The 19,440-nt window shown below is 38.6% G+C and overlaps 2 protein-coding genes and 1 long non-coding RNA gene across 3 annotated transcripts; 1 reads left to right on the top strand and 2 right to left on the bottom strand.

Moving 5' to 3' along the window:
* Positions 1-2,487: 2,487 nt before the first annotated feature.
* LOC311062056 (uncharacterized protein) lies at positions 2,488-4,904 on the bottom strand. The gene is made up of 2 exons (XM_084080824.1): positions 4,398-4,904; positions 2,488-3,793 (listed from the first exon to the last, which is right to left on the bottom strand). Exons 1-2 carry the CDS (start codon positions 4,734-4,736, stop codon positions 3,281-3,283), a joined length of 852 nt encoding a protein of 283 aa, XP_083936950.1. The 5' UTR covers positions 4,737-4,904; the 3' UTR covers positions 2,488-3,280.
* Positions 4,248-6,119, top strand: LOC311062057. The gene is made up of 3 exons (XR_014602452.1): positions 4,248-4,311; positions 5,366-5,415; positions 6,015-6,119. It is a non-coding gene; the product is annotated as an uncharacterized lncRNA (long non-coding RNA).
* Positions 6,120-7,140: 1,021 nt separating this feature from the next.
* Positions 7,141-11,809, bottom strand: LOC311062055 (uncharacterized protein). Its single transcript, XM_084080823.1, has 8 exons — positions 11,653-11,809; positions 10,310-10,564; positions 9,546-9,827; positions 8,806-8,868; positions 8,436-8,477; positions 8,187-8,300; positions 7,759-7,824; positions 7,141-7,308 (listed from the first exon to the last, which is right to left on the bottom strand). The coding sequence occupies exons 1-8, from the start codon at positions 11,723-11,725 to the stop codon at positions 7,148-7,150; spliced, it is 1,056 nt and encodes a 351-aa protein (XP_083936949.1). The 5' UTR covers positions 11,726-11,809; the 3' UTR covers positions 7,141-7,147.
* Between the last annotated feature and the right edge of the window lie 7,631 nt (positions 11,810-19,440).

The raw sequence follows: 19,440 nt of genomic DNA, 5'->3' as shown, positions 1-19,440 counted from the left end.
ACCACAGCCTACAGTAAGGGTGATCTGTTGTTTTCTATAGGCTTACGTAGGCTATACTGTGCATGACACCCCCCTTTCATCCACCTTATAATGAAGTACAGGGGTTATCTGTGTCAGTCAGACAGTGTCATTATCAGGGTCCTACTCATCCTCACAGAAGTCCACAGAAGTCCACAATGCCATATCACAGATTGGGGATAATTTTCCTTAGTAAGTCCATTTATTTCATTTATTTGACTGGTCAGTATAGTGATGGATAGATGGATGGATGATAGATCTGCTGTAGCCTATGTCTGCGCATGCATGCAGTCAGAGAGAGAGCGAGAGAGAGAGACAGAGCTCACTTGTTTTCATTATCATCATTCATCATTGTTAGGATGCTTATTGTTATTCACTTGTTGTATATTTTGCTTATGTAATGTAGCCTATAGGCTACTCTCTCTGTAGCATAGTAGGCTATTCTTAATAACCAATATGACTTGTAGGCCAATGCTTTGGCAATGTAAAGCATATTTTATTATGCCAACAAAGCTATTTGAATTCAAAATTAAATAGAAAGAGAGCGAGAGAGAGAGAGATTCATCTGGCAAGTGTGTGTATCGCCGCCCTTCTCCTTTCCCGTCTTCATGGCATCTTCCCTTCCTTCCTAGTTCCTTCCTACTCATCATCACTCGATCCCTTCTACAACCCCTTTCTCCTCTTCTCATCCCTCCCCCTTTAACCTCATCCAGGTCTCATCGTTGGCCATCTCCCTTTCCCGGCTTCAGTTGCTGTGTCTGCCCACTCCCTCCAGGTGACCAGGCCTGGACAGAACCTCTCTCTGCCCTGCAATCTGACCTCCAGCACAGAGGTCGCCTGGTACCGCCTGGGCGTGACCCCAATGACCCCCGATAGTGTCCTCCTCCATCTCCTCCTGTCGGTAAAACCAAGTAAATTGAACCAAGAGAACATTCCCAGCATAGACGAGGGTCGTGTGCAGGCGAAGGGCGACGCGAGGAACGGCTCTGCGACACTGGAGATACAGGCGGTGAACGAGTCAGACGCCGGGGTGTATTTCTGCGCAGGCCGATACGATGGGGTGACACGTTTTGGGAAAGGCATTCGCCTCATTATCGGTGGTAAGTCGTTTTGTTTTAATTTAATCTATTCATACCTTAGACAATATTGTCCTTGTTTTTTCTTCGTCTTCTTTTGTGCTTGGTTAAATGTTGGAGTAGGCTATCTTCTTGTCTATGTCACATACGTGGCAGACCAAATTTATGTCATGCGGAAAGTGTTACTCCATATTATTCAATTCCATCCAAACTCGTACAAAGTTGTACATTCTTTCCTGTTTTTCTGCTCACACATGTTTGACTTAATCAGCTAAATGCTCCACCCTGCCTCAACAAACACAACTGCCCATGAAAAAGACAGTATATTGGCCTACTAATTGTTCCAGACATATTAAGGACTCTAGCTGAGTTGTACTCAGCATTCAACTCACTCACTCACAGATAATATGAGTACAAAGCAAGAAAACTGGATTGAAAAAAGCATCAGTTACCTTCCAAAGAATTATAAGAAAACAAAAGAATTACTCAAATTTATTCCGGCAAATATATTTATACCAGTGTCCAGTGATTAGTCATTAAAGAGTCGGACATGAAAGTGTAGGCTAGGTTTGGCCTATGCATGTTCAGTGTCATGCATAGCTTGATGTCTAAAAAGCACCTTATTCAATAAGGCCATTCCGTTATTTTCCAACCACCGACCCCCATACCACCCCCAATGGATATTGTAGTTTGCATTATGATTGTGGTTTTGTGTTTGCAGATACAAAAGCGAAGGAGGCATCAGACGCAGGCAAACAGAACCTGCCATGCTGGAATCCCCTGCTATGTGCCCTTCCTGTTTGTCTTCTAGTCATCACACTCTGGGCTATCACATTCTGCTGCTACTCAGGTGAGTTTGGGTACATGTCTGTCTGTGTCTTTAAGCGGTTGGGAAGTGGTGGTGTGGTGGGGTGTTTGTAAGCGTGTGAGGGTGTGGTAAAATTGGGTAATACTGGGAGCTGCTGGTAGGTGTTGTGCTCCATCTCCCAGGGGTCTAACACATTGAAAAAGGCCAATACAACATGCAGTTTATCAACAGGTTGCATACTGTCCAGGACCAGGAAAAAAATCTATTTACACCACAAGATGGCAGCACAAAGCAGATTTTGAGCTTTCCAGCTTTTGCATCTTCCTCTCATCTACACCAGTGGTCCTCAGCCTGTGGGTCAGGACCATGGTCAGGACCCACAGGGGGTCCCCACATGATTTTGGGGGGTGTCCCCAGATGACAGTAAAGTGACAATTTGAGGATTTAAGACCTTTTAAATGAAAAAGATAACTGCTTTATAATCAACAACAAACTAAAAAACTGGTCAAACATTGGCCAAATAATATAAGAAAGAGTTTCATTTTCTAGTAGCCTGACATTTTGTCAAGAAACTCGACCTGCATGTTTTTGTCACAGTACTTTTATTTTCATATTTGATACACAAGATGTATGTTTGTTTCAAACAAAAAAACATTAAAGTGAAACTGATTTGTAAATCATTGGACAGATTCACCCCCAAGAGTTTTGTGCAGACAAAGAGATAGTGATTAAAACCTAATGTATACTTCTGAGATGATCAAAAAGAACAAACAACGCAACACATCGCTATAGCCTGGTTAACCATCCTGGCTGCGTGAATTCTTAAAACTCTGTGAAAGAAAGAAAACATACCAGATTCAGGCTGATTAAAGAAATGCATTAACCTGTTCCCATGTCTAAACAGAGACATGACCTGTTCAAAGAGGCAGTGTGTGAACCAATGGTTGCCAACTCCAGTCCTGGGCAGACAGAGACAGACTACAGTTAGTTTTCTATTCTAACAGCTAACTAGTTGAATTTACCTGGTGTCTCATGCATACATATAAGCTAGCTTGAGATGGCTGCAATGAAAACCAGCAGCACTCTAGATCCCCAGGACTTCAGAAATACTGCATTAGATTCACCACTTTGTGCTGTCACCTGAGGGAGTGGAATGTTTTTTTATTATCTCAAAAGCATCAATCAGTTGTGCAAGTATTATGGAGGGCTGAAGGTATGCAGGATGCTGTTTTCACTACGTCATTACACTCTGATTGAAGGTAAAATAATAAATGCAAACTGGTGTAGTGTAGTGTTTGGCTAGAAACATAACCTTCATAGGCCTACTCTGGTCGCTCATATGGGACGTGAGCAGACTCTACAACTGTCAACTGTTGGTTCACAACTGTTTCAGCAGCATACCATAGGGGCGGAGAGACTCCTGCACTATTGCTCTTGTCTGTACGTCTGTAGAGCCGTGGGGCACGTAGACCACCCAGTAGCCTTCTCTCTGACACTGCTGCCTCTTCTCCGGGTTGATCCGGTTCTGAAGGACCACCATGTAAGTGTTCCCGTCTACCTGGGACTTAAACTTCTTGCAGTGCTTCTCTGCGATCTTGACATCCGGTGTCGAGTACACGCCCCTGCCTCTCGTCTCTCCGGTGGTGAGAGAGGCTGCAGCCGCGTCTAAAAACCCTGGCTCCTCCGCGGTGCTCTTCCGGCGGGCGAAGATTCCGGAGGCGCCGTCCATGTTGTTGCCATGGTAGGAGACTGGCCAAGCGCCGCTCCCAGTGCCGAGCCACGCTTCTCCACCGTCGTACTTTCCCACCAAGGGGCGATGCAGGGCGATGCGACTCCATCCGCAAGGACGCACGTACTGCTCACTCCCCCGCGTGAAGCTCTTGTCGCCATCCTAAGATTGAAGGAAGGGTTCATAAAATGTATTCATTAATTATTAGTTAACAATTTCATCAACAAAACACCTTTTGTTACCACTCCTTTAGCCTAGACTTTATTTAAATGGGTAGCCAACCCAGCCCTGGCGGAGATCTGCGCTCCGAGCAGCTGCAGGTGCACACTTTTCTAGTTAAGATTATATTTGTATTTATTGTTTTGTAACAGGACAGAGTGAGAGTAAAGAAAAGTTCCACAACCACAAGGGGGACCACAACATGCAACATGGTCCTGGATAAGAACGTGGTCATAACAGTTCACAGTTAACATAATCCTGATGAGTTCTACAGTGCTTCTTCATTTTGTCATTCATCAAAAACCTAAAAGTCAACGTTGCTCTTATTTTGAAGTCTCCTACCGGAAGTTCATGGCGTGACAAACATAGGCTAGCTACTATGTTTATTTGCGCTCATGGAACAAACACACCTCAAACGGATCCTATTTCCATGAAACAGAACCATTGTACGATATCATATGGTATGATATTAAATAGGCCTGTATATGTTTGTCAAGTAGGCTTTAATATTTGATGAAGCACTCTATAATCTACTCCCCTCCCTTACCTTAACATTGGTGAAGTCGTAGTCATACTGTGGATCAAAAAAGTCTTGCGGATTAATTTTCACCGTGGCTCTCATGCTGGCCTCCGGACCTGCTATAGATGGTCCCTCCTTTATGGCAAGGGGGGCACTGTACAAGTCCACATCATCTGTCTCCTGCAGCGATAATGTCCCCAAACTCGGGTACTCGAGTGCCTGGAAGCCTTCTTGCTTGTAAAATTCCTTCAGAGCCACAATGTTGACGATATCTTGAGGAGTCAGCTGGGACAATGCCTTGGTCTGTTCCACATTACACCCAGTGACAGCCGACAGAGCCTCCAGACACAGCCTCAGATCTGGCATGCTGGCAGAGTCGGAAATATAGGAGAAAAAAAACTTTTCTTCTACCTATTAGATATTAATACTGTTCAAAAGAAACTAGTCTATTGTGTAATTTGAATGGTCAAAGCTCCTTTCTAGAAGAGACAGGCAGAATCACCTGACGTCTCTCTCTGCTCTGTGTACTAGCAAGTTTATCTCACTTTCACTTTCATTTGCAGTTGCTCTCAGCATAGTCATTGTTGTCCAACTACTGTATAGGGCAGGCTATGCCAGTGGTTCTCAACCTGTGGGTTGGGTGGGCAGGGGGGGTCACAATTTACCAAAAAAAATACTATTACTATGGAAAGTCTGGTGAGTAGATCTGCTATTTTCACAATATTTATCTGTGGAACCGAGTCAAACAAAATTGAATGCCTACATTCCAAGTGCTTGTCAGGGTGGGGGGTCCCCAGTTCAAATATGATTATTTTGGGGGGTCACGGCCTGATATGGTTGAGAACCACTGGGCTATGCCACCAGACGGCTGTGGGTTGTTTTGCCATTTCTACTGCACATAATGAAAAAATTACATTTATGTTTGCAATAAACACCAAAAACAAAAGGCCAAAATGTTAAACGTACATAATCGAATATTGTTCTCTTCTCTTTAGGTAGAGCAGCTGGGTCCTGCTGTTGCTGTAATGGATCCTCCAGACTGAAGGTAACTTAACAAACTGTCACAAATGACAGTGATTGAACAATTTAGAGCTAATTTAGTATGTGTGTATGTAAAACAAATGCAATAAAAGTGTGATCCTTCTACTTTGAAGAAGAATGTACTGTCGTAGCATATGTAATTTGTATTTAGTTTGATTAAAAAATGAACACGTGTGTATTGATATGCTAGTGTCATGTCAAGTTCATGTGCATAAACATGTACCTCTCTACAGCAGTGGTTCCCAAACGTTTCAGCTCAAGACCCAAACCCAACAAACAAAAATACATTATGAAAACTTTAAGCCCTATACAAAAATTGCGAAAATAGCTGATCTACAAGCCCAAAGCGCATCACGATGCAACACATTTTGAGCTTGTAGATCAGCTATTTTAACTATTTATTTATAAAAAAAGATTAACCTCTCTGAAATACTTTTGAAATGTGTTTTGCAAAAACATTTTGTAGGGATATTTACTCATGACCCATTAAAATGGGTCTGTGACCCAAAGATTTGTCCTGCACCATTGTTTAGAAAACACTACTCTACAGTTCACCAGTGGTATCTTCTGAGTTAAATCATGTTTTTTTTGCTCTTTCTGTAGGAAGTGGATTTGCACTATGCCAGCCTGAGGTATGCAGGTAACACCCACCGCTCCATCGAGGGAGGGACAGGATTGGCTAAGGAAGATGTCACTTACTCAGTGGTGGCCCTTCGGTCATAATTCTTTTTTTTATACATATCCAATCCATACATACATATCCTTTGTTTTTACCACGTGTCTGTTTTCTCTAACAAATACATTTCTGATTATTAATGTGAATAACCTTTGATTTTGACTTGTGAAGGGCTTTTTGTCAGTAGTAATCAATTGTAGCCTTAAAGGCACATTGCAAAGAAAATCACATTCCCTGCTCTCACTATGTCAGGTAAGATTTATCCAGAGTGTTATCAACATGTGTTGCGGAAATATTTCTCAAGTCTTTTGAGAGACTGTTATAAACGGACTAAATGAATACCACCATACCTTTAGTCACCAATTTTATAAAATAAATGGTCTAATGAAACAAAAACAAATTGCTCTTTGTGAATGAAGAAAAAGACACTGAGATATTGCAAGTTTCAGAGTAATCATAGATTCAATCAGATATCATTACTGTACACATTTTGTACTGCATTTCTTCTGTGCCAGTGTACTTAAATGACCAATTTTTCACCTGTGATCCTGTGATCTTTGTATTTATTTTCTTTTTTCCTAGCCACATACTGTAATTGGGGAATAATCACCAGGTGATTGCAAACTTCTAATTGAGTCTCTACTGTTGAGAGCTAACAAACTAGTTCTCAACTCTGGTCTCCATGACCAGAGTTGAGAACTAGGCTCTTAAACCATTGTCTACCCATTGTTCATTTAATTTTTTCCATATTCCATATTATTCTGTATATTTTTCTTATTGTGAGAAGCAAATGTCTGTCTTGCTACAAGCCAAATTTTCCATTTGGCATAATAAAGTCATTCACTTCAACTTAAGTGCTGTTTGGTGTGATTTGTTGGTTTTAAATCAGGCTATCCAATTAGGGTAATATTTTTCACGTGGGGCACCAGGTGAATGCAGTTATCTAGTGAATAGAAACCAAGATGAATCTGGCTCTTGAGAACCACAGCTGTAGTTACCAAAACAAAAATTAACACCTGCACAGCTTGGGACAAAATATCTGGTTGTTTGTGCCTTGGAACTATTTCCCAGTAGGCTTGGTGATGACTGAGGAGTAGATCACATCCAGGTTGTTCTGATCTGTCAGGGTCTGGATCGGTCTCCCTCTCCAGTTCTGTCTTGCCAGAGAGGCATAGTGGATGTAGTCCTCCGCTGGACTCTGGCTCTCGTACATCTCAGACTCTGTGAATTAGAGAATTAAAGCTCACATTTTGTCAGCACGTGGCTGAAAAAGAGCATAATGTATGTTCTCAGCAAACCTGCCCCTAGAAAGTATACTGTAGTTACTACAGTATACTTTCTAGGGGCATGTTTGTTTTGACATGCTATAGTGTGGTATGTTAAAAGGCCTGCAGGGGACAGAAGAACCTCAGAGTAAAGTGGACATGTGAGTCTGACACCTCAAACATGTCACCTCCTCCCTCATGTAACTTCTGTCTCTACAGCCTGCTTATTTTACTGTTTTATTCTTTAGTGACAGATGTCACTTGTTAGAAATAAAATTATTTCTGAATAGCGACACCATCGTGCTTTTGTGACAGTGTCGTGTTACATGTCAATCGACCAAAATAACAGATTTTCAGGTGGAAAAAAGTGTCATTCAAGTCATGGCGGATGTGATGTTGCTCTTACCTGTTGTCCCGTGGGAAGACTTCCATGGCTGGAGTTCAGTGTCTTCCTGTCTCGGTCCTGATGGTTCTAAATACAGAAGTTAAGCTGTTTTTAAATAGGTTTGTGAATGTGATTTGTTTGATTGATTGATTGATTGATTGATTGAACGAACACTTTATTTATTTCAACAGATTTGCAAAAAGTACAGTCAGTGGTACGATTATACAATGGTGCTAAAAGGATAACACAAAAAGCCCTGAGGGCTTATTTCCATTGTGATCCCATGATATCCATTACATTGTAACTTAACATTGTCCTCATTAATCAGAGGATGCAAAGTTCAAAGTTCAAAGTTCAAAATGAAGTGAATTTGATCCTGTATATCTTTGCCAGTTATCTCTGAAACCTTACCTCTGAAATCCCAAAGTTCACTTGACCTTTTTTTTTACCTTTACTTTTGTTCTTCCTCTCCCTGGTGCACTTGGTGCTGCTCAACAGCATGCAGATCCCACCCATCAGTAGAGTCATCAACCCCAGCCCTGCCACTGCCACTATCACCATGACTACAGGAGACAACTTTGGATCATTCATTTCATCATTTTAACAGCTAAGTGATAGATAAACAGATACATACTGTACATGCACAGTAAAAGTCTCATTGTTAATTGATCATTCTTAACCTATATTTTAAAACTCACTGTTCTCAGGGCTCTTCTCTTTATTCTTCCTTTCAACAACATCTTGGAAACAAATGGTGAAAGCACATGATGTATAGAAATTTGTGTCAAACTTTATGTACAAACATATCTTAGGATTTGCGTTGATGCCCTAAGAAAAGCAAGCAGGTGGGTTTTTTACAATTCAGAAATCTGAATAATTTGAGGCAAATTATTCAAATTATTAATGATGTACACTTGATTAAACTCAAAACCTATCAAAGAGTAAAAAAACACTAAAATGATAAGCAAACATGTTGTTATCGGGTCAGTTTATGTGTTATGCTTGTGAGAATAGCATAGAATTACAATGAAACAAGACTGTTGCTGTGATGATAACTGTGTTTTTTACCTGTTCTCATCACAAGAGCGGTTGTAGTTGGGGTGGTTTGAGTGATGCTTTGATCCGTGTGCACTACAATATAAAATATATAAACACTACTTATAAACATTTCAAAATTCCCAAATAATCTGAATCTGTTATAGTCTGTTATAGTCTGTTAGAGTCTTGTGATGGCCAGTTACTTTAACTATAAGGACAATCCTAAAACAGTTCATTACTTAAAGGTAGGGTAAGTGATTTACTTTGGCTAAAATAAGTGTTAAATAGCTCTATATTCTGATAGTACTCATTTCTATAGTGTTTGTTCAGTTAAAGGAGTCTCCCATGTCTCTCCAGCTCTTTATTAAACAGAAAATGCATTTTCAGTGCTCTCTCCTGATTGGCTTAAATGTTGTCACCTACCTGAAAATGTACTATATTCTGTTTACTAAAGAGCTGGAGAGACCCCTGTGACCAAACAAACGCTCTGTAGCAATGATTACTATCAGAATATAGTACTTTAACCTTTTTAACAAAAAAACAAAAAATACCAAAAAAACATCACTTACCCCACCTTTAATAGATAAAGTAAGTAAATAGATACATAAATAAAACACTAGTGTGGTTAACCACTTTAACCATGGAATCCCTATTGTGGGCATGTCAGTATAAGCAAATATATTTTAAACAATTTACGGCTATTGTCTTTTCTCTTCCCCCCCCCCCCCCACAATTTTGTTAAAATAAGGCTTAAGTGTGAACTAACTTACTTTCCACTACAGTGACTTGAGCTTCTAAATCTCCATTACACAGATACTGTCCAGTGTCACCTGGTTGTAGGTTGAGGATATGCAGGGCGTCATGGTCATAACCATATCTGCCCCAAGAGTCTTCCCTCTCCCTTTTCACTGTGCCATTTTTGAAGCGAGTAAAGATGAGTTCGCCTCGCCGTCTCTCTCCCTCCTTCCGGTGGTACCACCTCTGTTTGAGCTTACTGGAGCCTCGACATGGCAGAACCAGGGTTCTACCAGCAGACACGGTAAAGTCATGACCTGTGAAGAGAGAGGTATTGAAACATTTCAGAACCCTAACCTAGTTAAACCACCATGTTTACTATGTTTTTTTCTAGAAAAAAGAGGGTGAGGGGGTTAAGAAGTCCTTTAAGAACTTGGGCCACTAAAGGTATGACATCTCGAAAGAATAATGTACAGATACGGTTGTTACCAGCTAACCATAAAGGACTGAATTATGTCTACGAAAGTACGATGACATTTAGGATAAAAAAGATCAGAAGCATTTTTTGTGAAAGGGTGGGTCTCTGGGCATTATTAAAGGGGGGGGGGCATTAAAAATGTTGAAATTTAGAAAAGGGGGGACATTCTGTTCAGTATTGCACACATATCTCCCAGCATCCATATTCTGTACCTCAACATAATAATTGTATATTTGTATTTAATTTTCATACAGTATGTAGTCCTGTGATGCTCATTGAATTTCCCAGGGTGTGTACTATACACCCTTAAATAGAACTTACCTGTCAGTACCTCCACCTCAGCCACTAGCTGGTCATTACAACTATACTCCCCGGAATCACTTTTCTCCAGTTCCTTGATGCACAGTGAGCCATTGGCCAGGAGGCTGTACTTGTTTCGGTTATGATTGGTTTCATAGTTTCCCTTTTTGGTGACAATCACTTTCCTGTCCTGTTGAGTCCAGATGACATTATCAGAGTCCCCACAGCGCAGATAAAGACAGTCGTGCTCCTCAGGTACCGAGATCCTGTTCACTGCTGTGAACATCATGAAATAAAATTGAATGCATCTTGTAGCCACTTGCGGACAGAAAATATTATCTACCAATCTGTGTGGGTCTTCTTTTAAATATATTATTCTTATACATTAATATGCACATAATAACTAAGAATAACAACTATGTACATTAAGATTACAAACAATGGTAAGACATAAGCACAACTTTTAGTTCTTTATCACGAGGTATTCTATATTTGTCTGTTGTTGTCATCCATATCTATATTAGTCCTGTATTAGACTTGGCTTTACTGTACCACTCATATCCTGCTGATGCTCCGTTATAGACATGTTTCCTGTTTTATCTGCCTTTCCGCTTTTATCACAGAGAAACATGCAGCACCATACAGAGACAAACCTAGAAACGGTACAATGAAGCTAATGTCCACAGTAGAATCCTGAGTGTCAATTTAATTCTGTGTAGTATTCAACCAAATGCAGTAACGAACATACATTGTCCTTTCTCAAAACTTTACTTTCTTTTGTTGGGCTCTCTTTGCATTTTCCTTTATGCATTTAATTTAGTTATTTAGTTATTTACATTTCAAGTTCATGCACTGCTTATTTCACTTTTCTTTTAAATAAGACTTGTTATGTAATAGTGCCAGCTGGATACTGTATATGATTAAATGAAATGTAAGGATTAATACAAAAGTATATACAAAAAACATATGCAATAAAGGTATAATATGCAGTACAGGTATATAAAAACTGACATAAAGCATATTCAGCCTAATGTAGTACCAGGCAGAAACATATTTACTTGACATTGTAAATTCAAACCAATGCGAACCCAACCCACGGATTGATATCTCTCTTAACATAAAGACATTATTCAACTAACACTGTAATTATAGTTATTGTATGTATTATTATATATAATTATGTATCATTATTATCATTTGCATTGAATGGAATCAACCAGTAAAATTGACTTTTGGCAAGTAAACGTTTGACTGTTTACTTAATTGTTAAATGAACCTGTAAATATAATAACGTTACCACCACCACTACTACTACTACTACTACTAGTAATACAAATAATAGTAATATTTTTTTATCACATTACCTGACGAGGTTTCAGTGAAGGTGAAGACAATCATCAGAAAGTAACAAACATTACAGAACATTACAAAAATCATCTTTACAAACAAACCCAGAAGCCTAGTAGAAATCTTTGTGTTCTGTACAGACGTATGTCCTGTCCTGTCCTGTCCTGTCCTGTCCTGTCCTGTCCTGTCCTGTCCTGTACTGTACTGTACTGTACTGTACTGTATGTGTTTAAAATAGACTTATACCCCTCCTCTCTGCTTGTCTTCCTCTTTCCATCTCACTCTCCACTGAGCTACATAAAAGAAAACACATAAAACACAAACTCTCTGTAATTAAAATACATTCTTATTCCTTTTAGTAGCCATTTCAAAGAGAGCTTGAATAGCATCTATACATTTCCATAATATTTTTGCAATGCTGTAATGAATGTCAGACTAATTATATCAAATATCAGCAAATAGTACTGTTACTGTAGCTATATACAAATGTGTAAATAACTGTTTGTACTACTAATAATCATACTTAATAATATGACTACTACTATCATATCACTACTACAATATAGTACTACTGTATAGACCAATTATTTGTTTACCAACATTGAGACTGGATGCACAGGTGATTGTTTCATACAATCAATTCTCAACCTGTTGTTTCGGGGTGCGCTGTTTTCAGCACACCCCAACCCCCTCTTGTGTGTTGGCTAGCGAGACCTGACAGAATGGGTTTGACGCTTGCACAGTATGACGCTTGCAACCAGTGTGACGTCGTCTGTTAAGGGGTCTATTGAGGTTATTTTAATGACATAAACCTGTTTGTGTGTAGATGATCAATCATGCACATTTCATACCACTAGGGGGGGCCCTGGGCTGGGGCATTTTGTCCAGAATGCCCAGTCCAGGCTCAATCAGTAATCCAGTTATGATTACTGATGTTCAAATTAAACATTTCAAATCAAGTTATTTGATCAAATGAAATCACTTGATTTGAAATGTTTAATTAGAAAATTCAATATTCACTATCTGAAGTAAATATATAATACTGTGTCCACTTCAGCGATGAATGATGGAACATCTCTGGCCTGGCGATTGGGTTAGTAGTAATTCAGTAAATGACACAACTGAAGACACATGCAAAAAAAGCTTTTTATATCAGCGGGTACATTTATTTTCTAGACATGGATAAAAGAAATAACAGAAAATCTAAACATACTGCATGCTGCATTTAGAGAGACGACAGAGCTGCCTCAGTTGTTTAGATGAACATCTCAATGTGGGTTCTGTGCCAAGGACTACACTACATGTTCTACCTGTGTTCTAGTGGTTTGTCTATTTAATGAGACAACAACAGTAATCAACAAATTAACTGCACAAAGTACTTCACTGCATCATAAGCATTACCAGATTATTTGTGAACAATTCCTCATGAGGGTTTTCCGGTTTTGCAACCGAAAAAAAAAACGTATTTGTCATGGTCTGCTGCTCTTCTGCCCCCTCTGGTCATGTTCTCCAGCCCTTGGTCATTTATTCTTCTGCTCTCTTTTGCTCAGTTCTCTCTCTCTGCCTCTGTTCTCTCTGATTCTGTCTCTTCTCTTGACCCCTCCTACATTCCATTCCATGTCACTTCAATGAACCTGTCTCCACTCCCTCATCAGCTCTGCACTTCCCTGCCAGTTATTCTCCTGTTGTCACTTCCCTCATCAGCCTTCCTCTAGAAAGCTGGACTCATGCCCTTCTGTCTCTGTTGGTTCATAGTTCCCTGTAAGTGTAGGTACCTGTTGGTCTTATACCTCCCATCTGTATTTTTGAGCATTCCTGAGAATCCTCTTTGCTTTGTGTTTTCTTGAACTGTCTTAGATTTCTTGTTTTGCCTGCCCTGTTTGGCATGTTTGGGGTTTGTTAAACCCTTTGTTTTGTATCTGCCTGTCTGTGTTTATGTACTTCCACATTCACTATTGACAGTATTGGTAGAGATCCAATCAAGGTTCACCTCTGTTGCGTGTCAGTCCCTCAGTCTACCCTCCTGTCTTTGCACTGTACTGTCAGAAATGAATCCACACTTAACACTGCTGTTTCCCTTAGTATTTGGCATATCAGCTTTAGGGGTTGGTTTTGTAAAAATTGGGATAACGTTTTATAAAAAATATGTTGATAGAGAATGATGGGGATTCCCTTCATATTTGACATATGTGTGATGTCAATTTCTGCCTATAACGTTTTTTCGCGTATTTTGGGCGAAGATATTTGGTGTAGGTAGAAAAACTAGGGGAGCCAATATAGACCCTGGGGGACTCCGGTCAACTAAATATATAGGATTTAAGTTAAAGTTATTCTCTGGATTTGATTTCATCACTATTTATGTATCTATTATTCCTAATAAAAAAATCTAATCAAATCATAAAAATAACAATCCTAGCCAAACCAAAAGGGGAATATCAACTAGAGTGGCTGGCCCCATAAAAAGTGGAATACCGTTTTAATAAAGTTGTATTTAAAAAAAAGCCATTTGATACATGTAATGTACATGGAGTTTCCCATAATATTTTAAATGTCAATAAAGGAATATGTGATGTAAATTGTTACCCCTCAGAACCTTTTCTGACATGATGAATTTACAAGGTTTAAAGTTTGGGATAAAATGTTAAGATGTGTGTTATAGCACAATGTAGTATTTAAGGTCCCTGTTTGTTGAACCACACATACCCCTACTAGTTTAGTAGTTTATATAGGATCCTTTTATTCTAGAGCCATTCCAGAGAGTTCCCATCTGTAACTTCCCTACAAGACTGGACTGCGCAAAACTGAAATATGTTATCATAAAGCCATACATTTAAGTCATTTTATTGTTTTGTCCTGGTGTCTCACAGTATGTAGACTCTGTCATTTCCAGCAAGACTATAACATTATGCCATTAAAAGATAAACCTAAAATTGTCAAGAAAAAGGTAAATGCCGCATTTATATAGCACCTGTATCCAAAGCACTTTACAATGTGCATTACATTCACCCATTCACTCACATTCACACACCGACGGCGGAGGAAACCATGCAAGGCACCAACCTGCTCATTGGGAGCAGTAGGGCTTCAGTGTCTTGCTCAAGGACACTTTCACACTAACCCAGAGGGAGCTGGGAATCCGAATCTTCCGATTCCTAAACAGCTGCTTTACCTTCTGAGCCACTGCCGCCCCCAACCTAAATTAAATTGTAGCCTAATATCACCTCTTCCTACCGTGCTCAGTTTAAGATTTTTTTCTAGCATAACAATAAAGTGACAGTCGTTGTTTCCATCAAGGACCACCTTGCAAATAAATGTTTTTAGTAATGCTTTAAATAAGTGCTATCCTCTGGATTTGATTTCCTAATATTTTTTTTACAAATCAAATCAATAAACAGCAGAGAAATAAGACCCCAGCAAAACCAAATGTGGCATATTAGCTTCAGTGTCTGGCCACGTAAAAAGTGGAATTAATACAGTTGTATAAAAATGCCTTTACAGGTAATCTACATGGAGATTCGACAAGTTTCTTCTTTGACGGTTTCTTTGGAAGCGCATTTTTCGGTTATTCGAAAACAGCCCATCTACAGCTCGATCAGATTGCAATGCATTGGGAGCTTGTAGATCTGTTATTTCTGAAACATGTTGACTAAAATGGGGGACCCCTGCAATAGGGTGTTTATAATCCCAGAGGATAATTAACAGAGGATGTAGGACCTTCAGTACTTTGCCACACAACAGTATAAGTAACAAAGATGGCCTGCAATTATAACAGGTTTTTCTGTGACAACATACCAAACCAACACACACTTTATCATATTAGATGAGTGTGGCTCATATCAAAAAAGGTAGATCTCTCTCACATGGTGTTGATGGACCACAGACACATCTACAGTAGTATCTCATCACAGTCGGCCTTTGATCTCATTCTCAGGTCACGATCTCCTCCTAGGCAAGGTTGAAAAGGTTACTAGTTTGTGTCTTTCTTTCTTTCTCTTGTCTCTTTGAGTCCATGTTTATGTTTTTGTCTGTAGTCCTGATTACCAAAGCAATTTCCTTGTAGAGTATAAACCTCATATTTAATTAATATTTTATTCAGCATTGAAAATGGATTATGAATGGACTATAATCGCATGATTATGCTGTTACTGTTGGATTGTTTGATCATTTTAATCAAATGTCTGTTTATTGTTTTCCTGTGGTGAAACCGATCAGTTAATCAGATTAGTCTAGTCTAAATCCATACACTCCAGTACCACTATGTTAAGACAAATGATTAGAACAATAAAGCTCAAATTCAATAAAATTCTATAAATCAAATGTTCTACTGTAAAACGATATATATAATTGTGTTAAACCCAACATACAGTACATTCAGTAACGTTAAATGCAGCTGATGTAGTCTGTAAAAGTGAAAGAGATTTTGAATGTAATCTTTTTGAAAAACTAATATCTCAATCAATGTTTTTGATAACTTGAATGAATGTAATGTCTCAGTAAAATTACTTGGCAGCACCATTGTGGACCAATGTGTTTCTGCCCTGGTTCCATAAGCACATTGTTCTGGGATAGATGGGGTCAATGTTCAAAATCCTCTTCTCTATCTTATTATGTCCATGTACTTTCTATACTGTCCTGTCTCATAAGAGTAGAAATGGACACATTATAACGCCTTACGGTAAGGGTACATGATATACTATTAAAAGCAGAAATGTATGTATGTGTTCCTTTAAAAAAAAGAATGTATGCATTTGACACATTTGTACCTCATATTGTCAGATGAACAAGGCCACATTCAGGCAAATAACTCACGTTCTTTGGAGCGGCAGTTCGATGATACAGCAATGATGAGGATGAAGACTACTGTTAAAGTTGCCACACCCAAAGGAAGTTGCCAGTTTTGAGGAAGAACTAGAGGATGAGGAAAGATAATTCTGTTGGAATCAAGGATTGTAAATTAGTGGGTGGAGAGTACAGTACATCAGTGTTACTCACCTTGGTGTCCACTTTGATCCATTTTTGTTACTGCAAGTAGGGCTACTTTGGTGGTTCCTGTTACAATGACAATGACATGTCATTATGAATTCAATATACAGTAGCATTATCCATCATATAATATTACATGCAACATTATTAGTTGCAGAATTGATTTCTACAGTATATAATACTGTATGGATGTGACTAGCCGACTGAGGTGCATGTCTATGTCTGAATGAAAAAAAAGAAGCAAATAACAATGGTTGGTGGAAAAAAAACTAATAGAATTGTTATATAAATTTGTAATCAGTTTGCTCTCAAAATGTACAATTATTTGTATAGGATCTTTAATGTAATGTTATAGTCACCCGATTAACAACTAAAACAAGCACAATTGGACTCAGCATTCAGATTAGTTTTTCCTTACCCTTTTTCTTCATTCCATTGTGTTTCCTTGTATATTCACGTGTTTTAGGTTTCATTGCAGCGTTCTCTATCAAAAACAAAACTACTGAACATACTGACATACCGAATGAGACAAAAAACACACACTGTGATATTGCATTACAGTTGTTTTCTCCCTACTGTATGTGTAGAACAGAGAATGTCGTTTTTAAGAGAGAAATTAAGTGAGAAAGAGAAAGGAAAAAATACCATTACACATTTTGCAACTCTTCAACACATTTTCAAGGTACACTACTCAAGCAATGATAAATATTCTTCAACAGGAAGTCTCAGATATTACTCACCTTTGAACAGATTCAGAAACACAGCTGCTGTTGTTGTTGTTGTCGTCGTTGTTGTTGTTTTTGTTGTTGTTGTTGATGTTCTTGTCTTTGTAGTAGGTGTTGTCATTGTGATAGTTGGCTCGTCAGTTGTCAGTAACTGTGTTTCATCAGTACCTGTGATGAGGATATAGAAAACGTCATGTTGGTAAATTCCTAATTCACAACAAGATGTTTGACTTCAGAATGAATGCTAATCCAGTTAATATGATGACTAGTGTCTGTTGTGGGGATTGATCCTGCATGGGACCTTTCTGTTACATGCTAGTTACATATCAAATGACAGGATTTCAAGCTTTTAACTTAATGAGCTCAAGTCTTTGTTGTCGTAAAATGGAGTAAAGATTTAATCAACCCAGTGTACGCGTAATGATAATAATATATTTAATTTGTTCTGTTTTTTTTTCAAGGTACTCGTGTTTTGCTTAAATATACTCAAAATCAGTGTGTCTGTACATTTTTGCTTCAACAGAAAGTCTCAGATATTACTCACTTTTGATGAGGGTCAGATACACAGCTGGTTTACTGTTGCAGTAGTACCAACCATAATCTTCAGCCTTCACTTCACTGATAGTCAATGAGTTGTCTTCTGACAACTGGTACTGGCTGTTTTGATTTGTAACATGGTTCTCTGTGATGTAGATGTTTGTTCCATTAACCACTCTGCTCCATGTTGCAGCTTCTGAACCTGTGACAGACTGAGGGCAGCTCAGAGTGACCATGGTCATTTCAACAGCCGTTTGTCTTTTTGTATCTGTATATAACATGCATAGTGAATGAGACAATATATACTGACATTGTATTGCAGTTGTTTACTCCCTGTATGTGTAAATACTGTATCGAGAGAGAGTAATAAAACATTGAGAGACATATTTAAGCAAATCTTCAACAACATAACTGTAAAATGTTATCGTTTTACCTTGTGCTATCACTGTCAGTTCCACAGCTGGCTCAAAATCACAGTAGAACAACCCAGCATCTGAGATCTCAATACTTCGTATAAACAGTGACTTATAACCATCTGCTATCGACGTGTATCGTTTAAATGGGTCATTATGTCTGATGTCACCATCACCAGTAGCAGTAAGAATATCAATGTTTGTTCCTTGACTCTTTCTGCTCCATTTGACGTTTTCCTTTACATTTCCAGCACACTTTAGGATGGCTGAGCTCTTCTCTTCAGCTATTAAATGTGTGATGTCTGTAAAACAAAAACAAACAGAAACTCAATATGTTTAGACTTAATATACTTTAATTGTGATTGTGGTGATTGTGCCTTGCTGATGTGACCCCGTATCTTGTGGTTACATCTTTTCCATGTAATGTGTATATTTTCTGAGGTTTGCATACTGTAATATCAAGTGTTCTCTTAACAATTTGTCTTTGTTACATTGTTGTGAAACAGTTTCTATAACCTACTGTTCTGAAAGGTGCAGTCAAGTTTACTTTTGAATGCACTTGGAAATTGTTATTTCTGAAGTAACAAGCTTTGGTGTTATTTCATATCTGCGAAAATTCGAAACGTGTTCTCCCATTTATATTAACAATATGACCAAAACAAAATCTTTCAAGTAAGACATTTTGCCAAAGTACAGCTGTTCTAAACTCATAGGATGCAGACGAGTTCATTCATGCTTTCATTTCAAGCAGATTGGACTATGGTATTGCCCTTTTTACCGGCCTCTAAAGATATAACTGCACAACTGCAATTTATTCAGAACCTGCTGCTAGAATATGAATGCTCTTTATCTTTTAGAATAGAAGTTATTACTTATATATTATATTACTTATATATTACATTTTTATTGTTTAAAATGATATATCACAGATTTACAGTTTTTTTTAACACACACACACACACACACACACACACACACACACACACACACACACACACACACACACACACACACACACACACACACACACACACACACATCATCATCCAAAAAAAGATTTTTATTGATTGTAAAGCAAATTTGAACTGCATCTCCAGAGCTGGTGCTATACAAATAAAGTATATTATTATTATTTTCAATTTTGTTT

The sequence above is a fragment of the Gymnoscopelus microlampas genome, assembly GCF_963454915.1.
Source record: "Gymnoscopelus microlampas genome assembly, chromosome: 15".
NCBI classification, from domain to species: domain Eukaryota; kingdom Metazoa; phylum Chordata; class Actinopteri; order Myctophiformes; family Myctophidae; genus Gymnoscopelus; species Gymnoscopelus microlampas.
The sequence above is the reverse complement of the archived record's forward strand: the minus strand, read 5'-3'. Positions and strand labels throughout refer to the sequence as shown.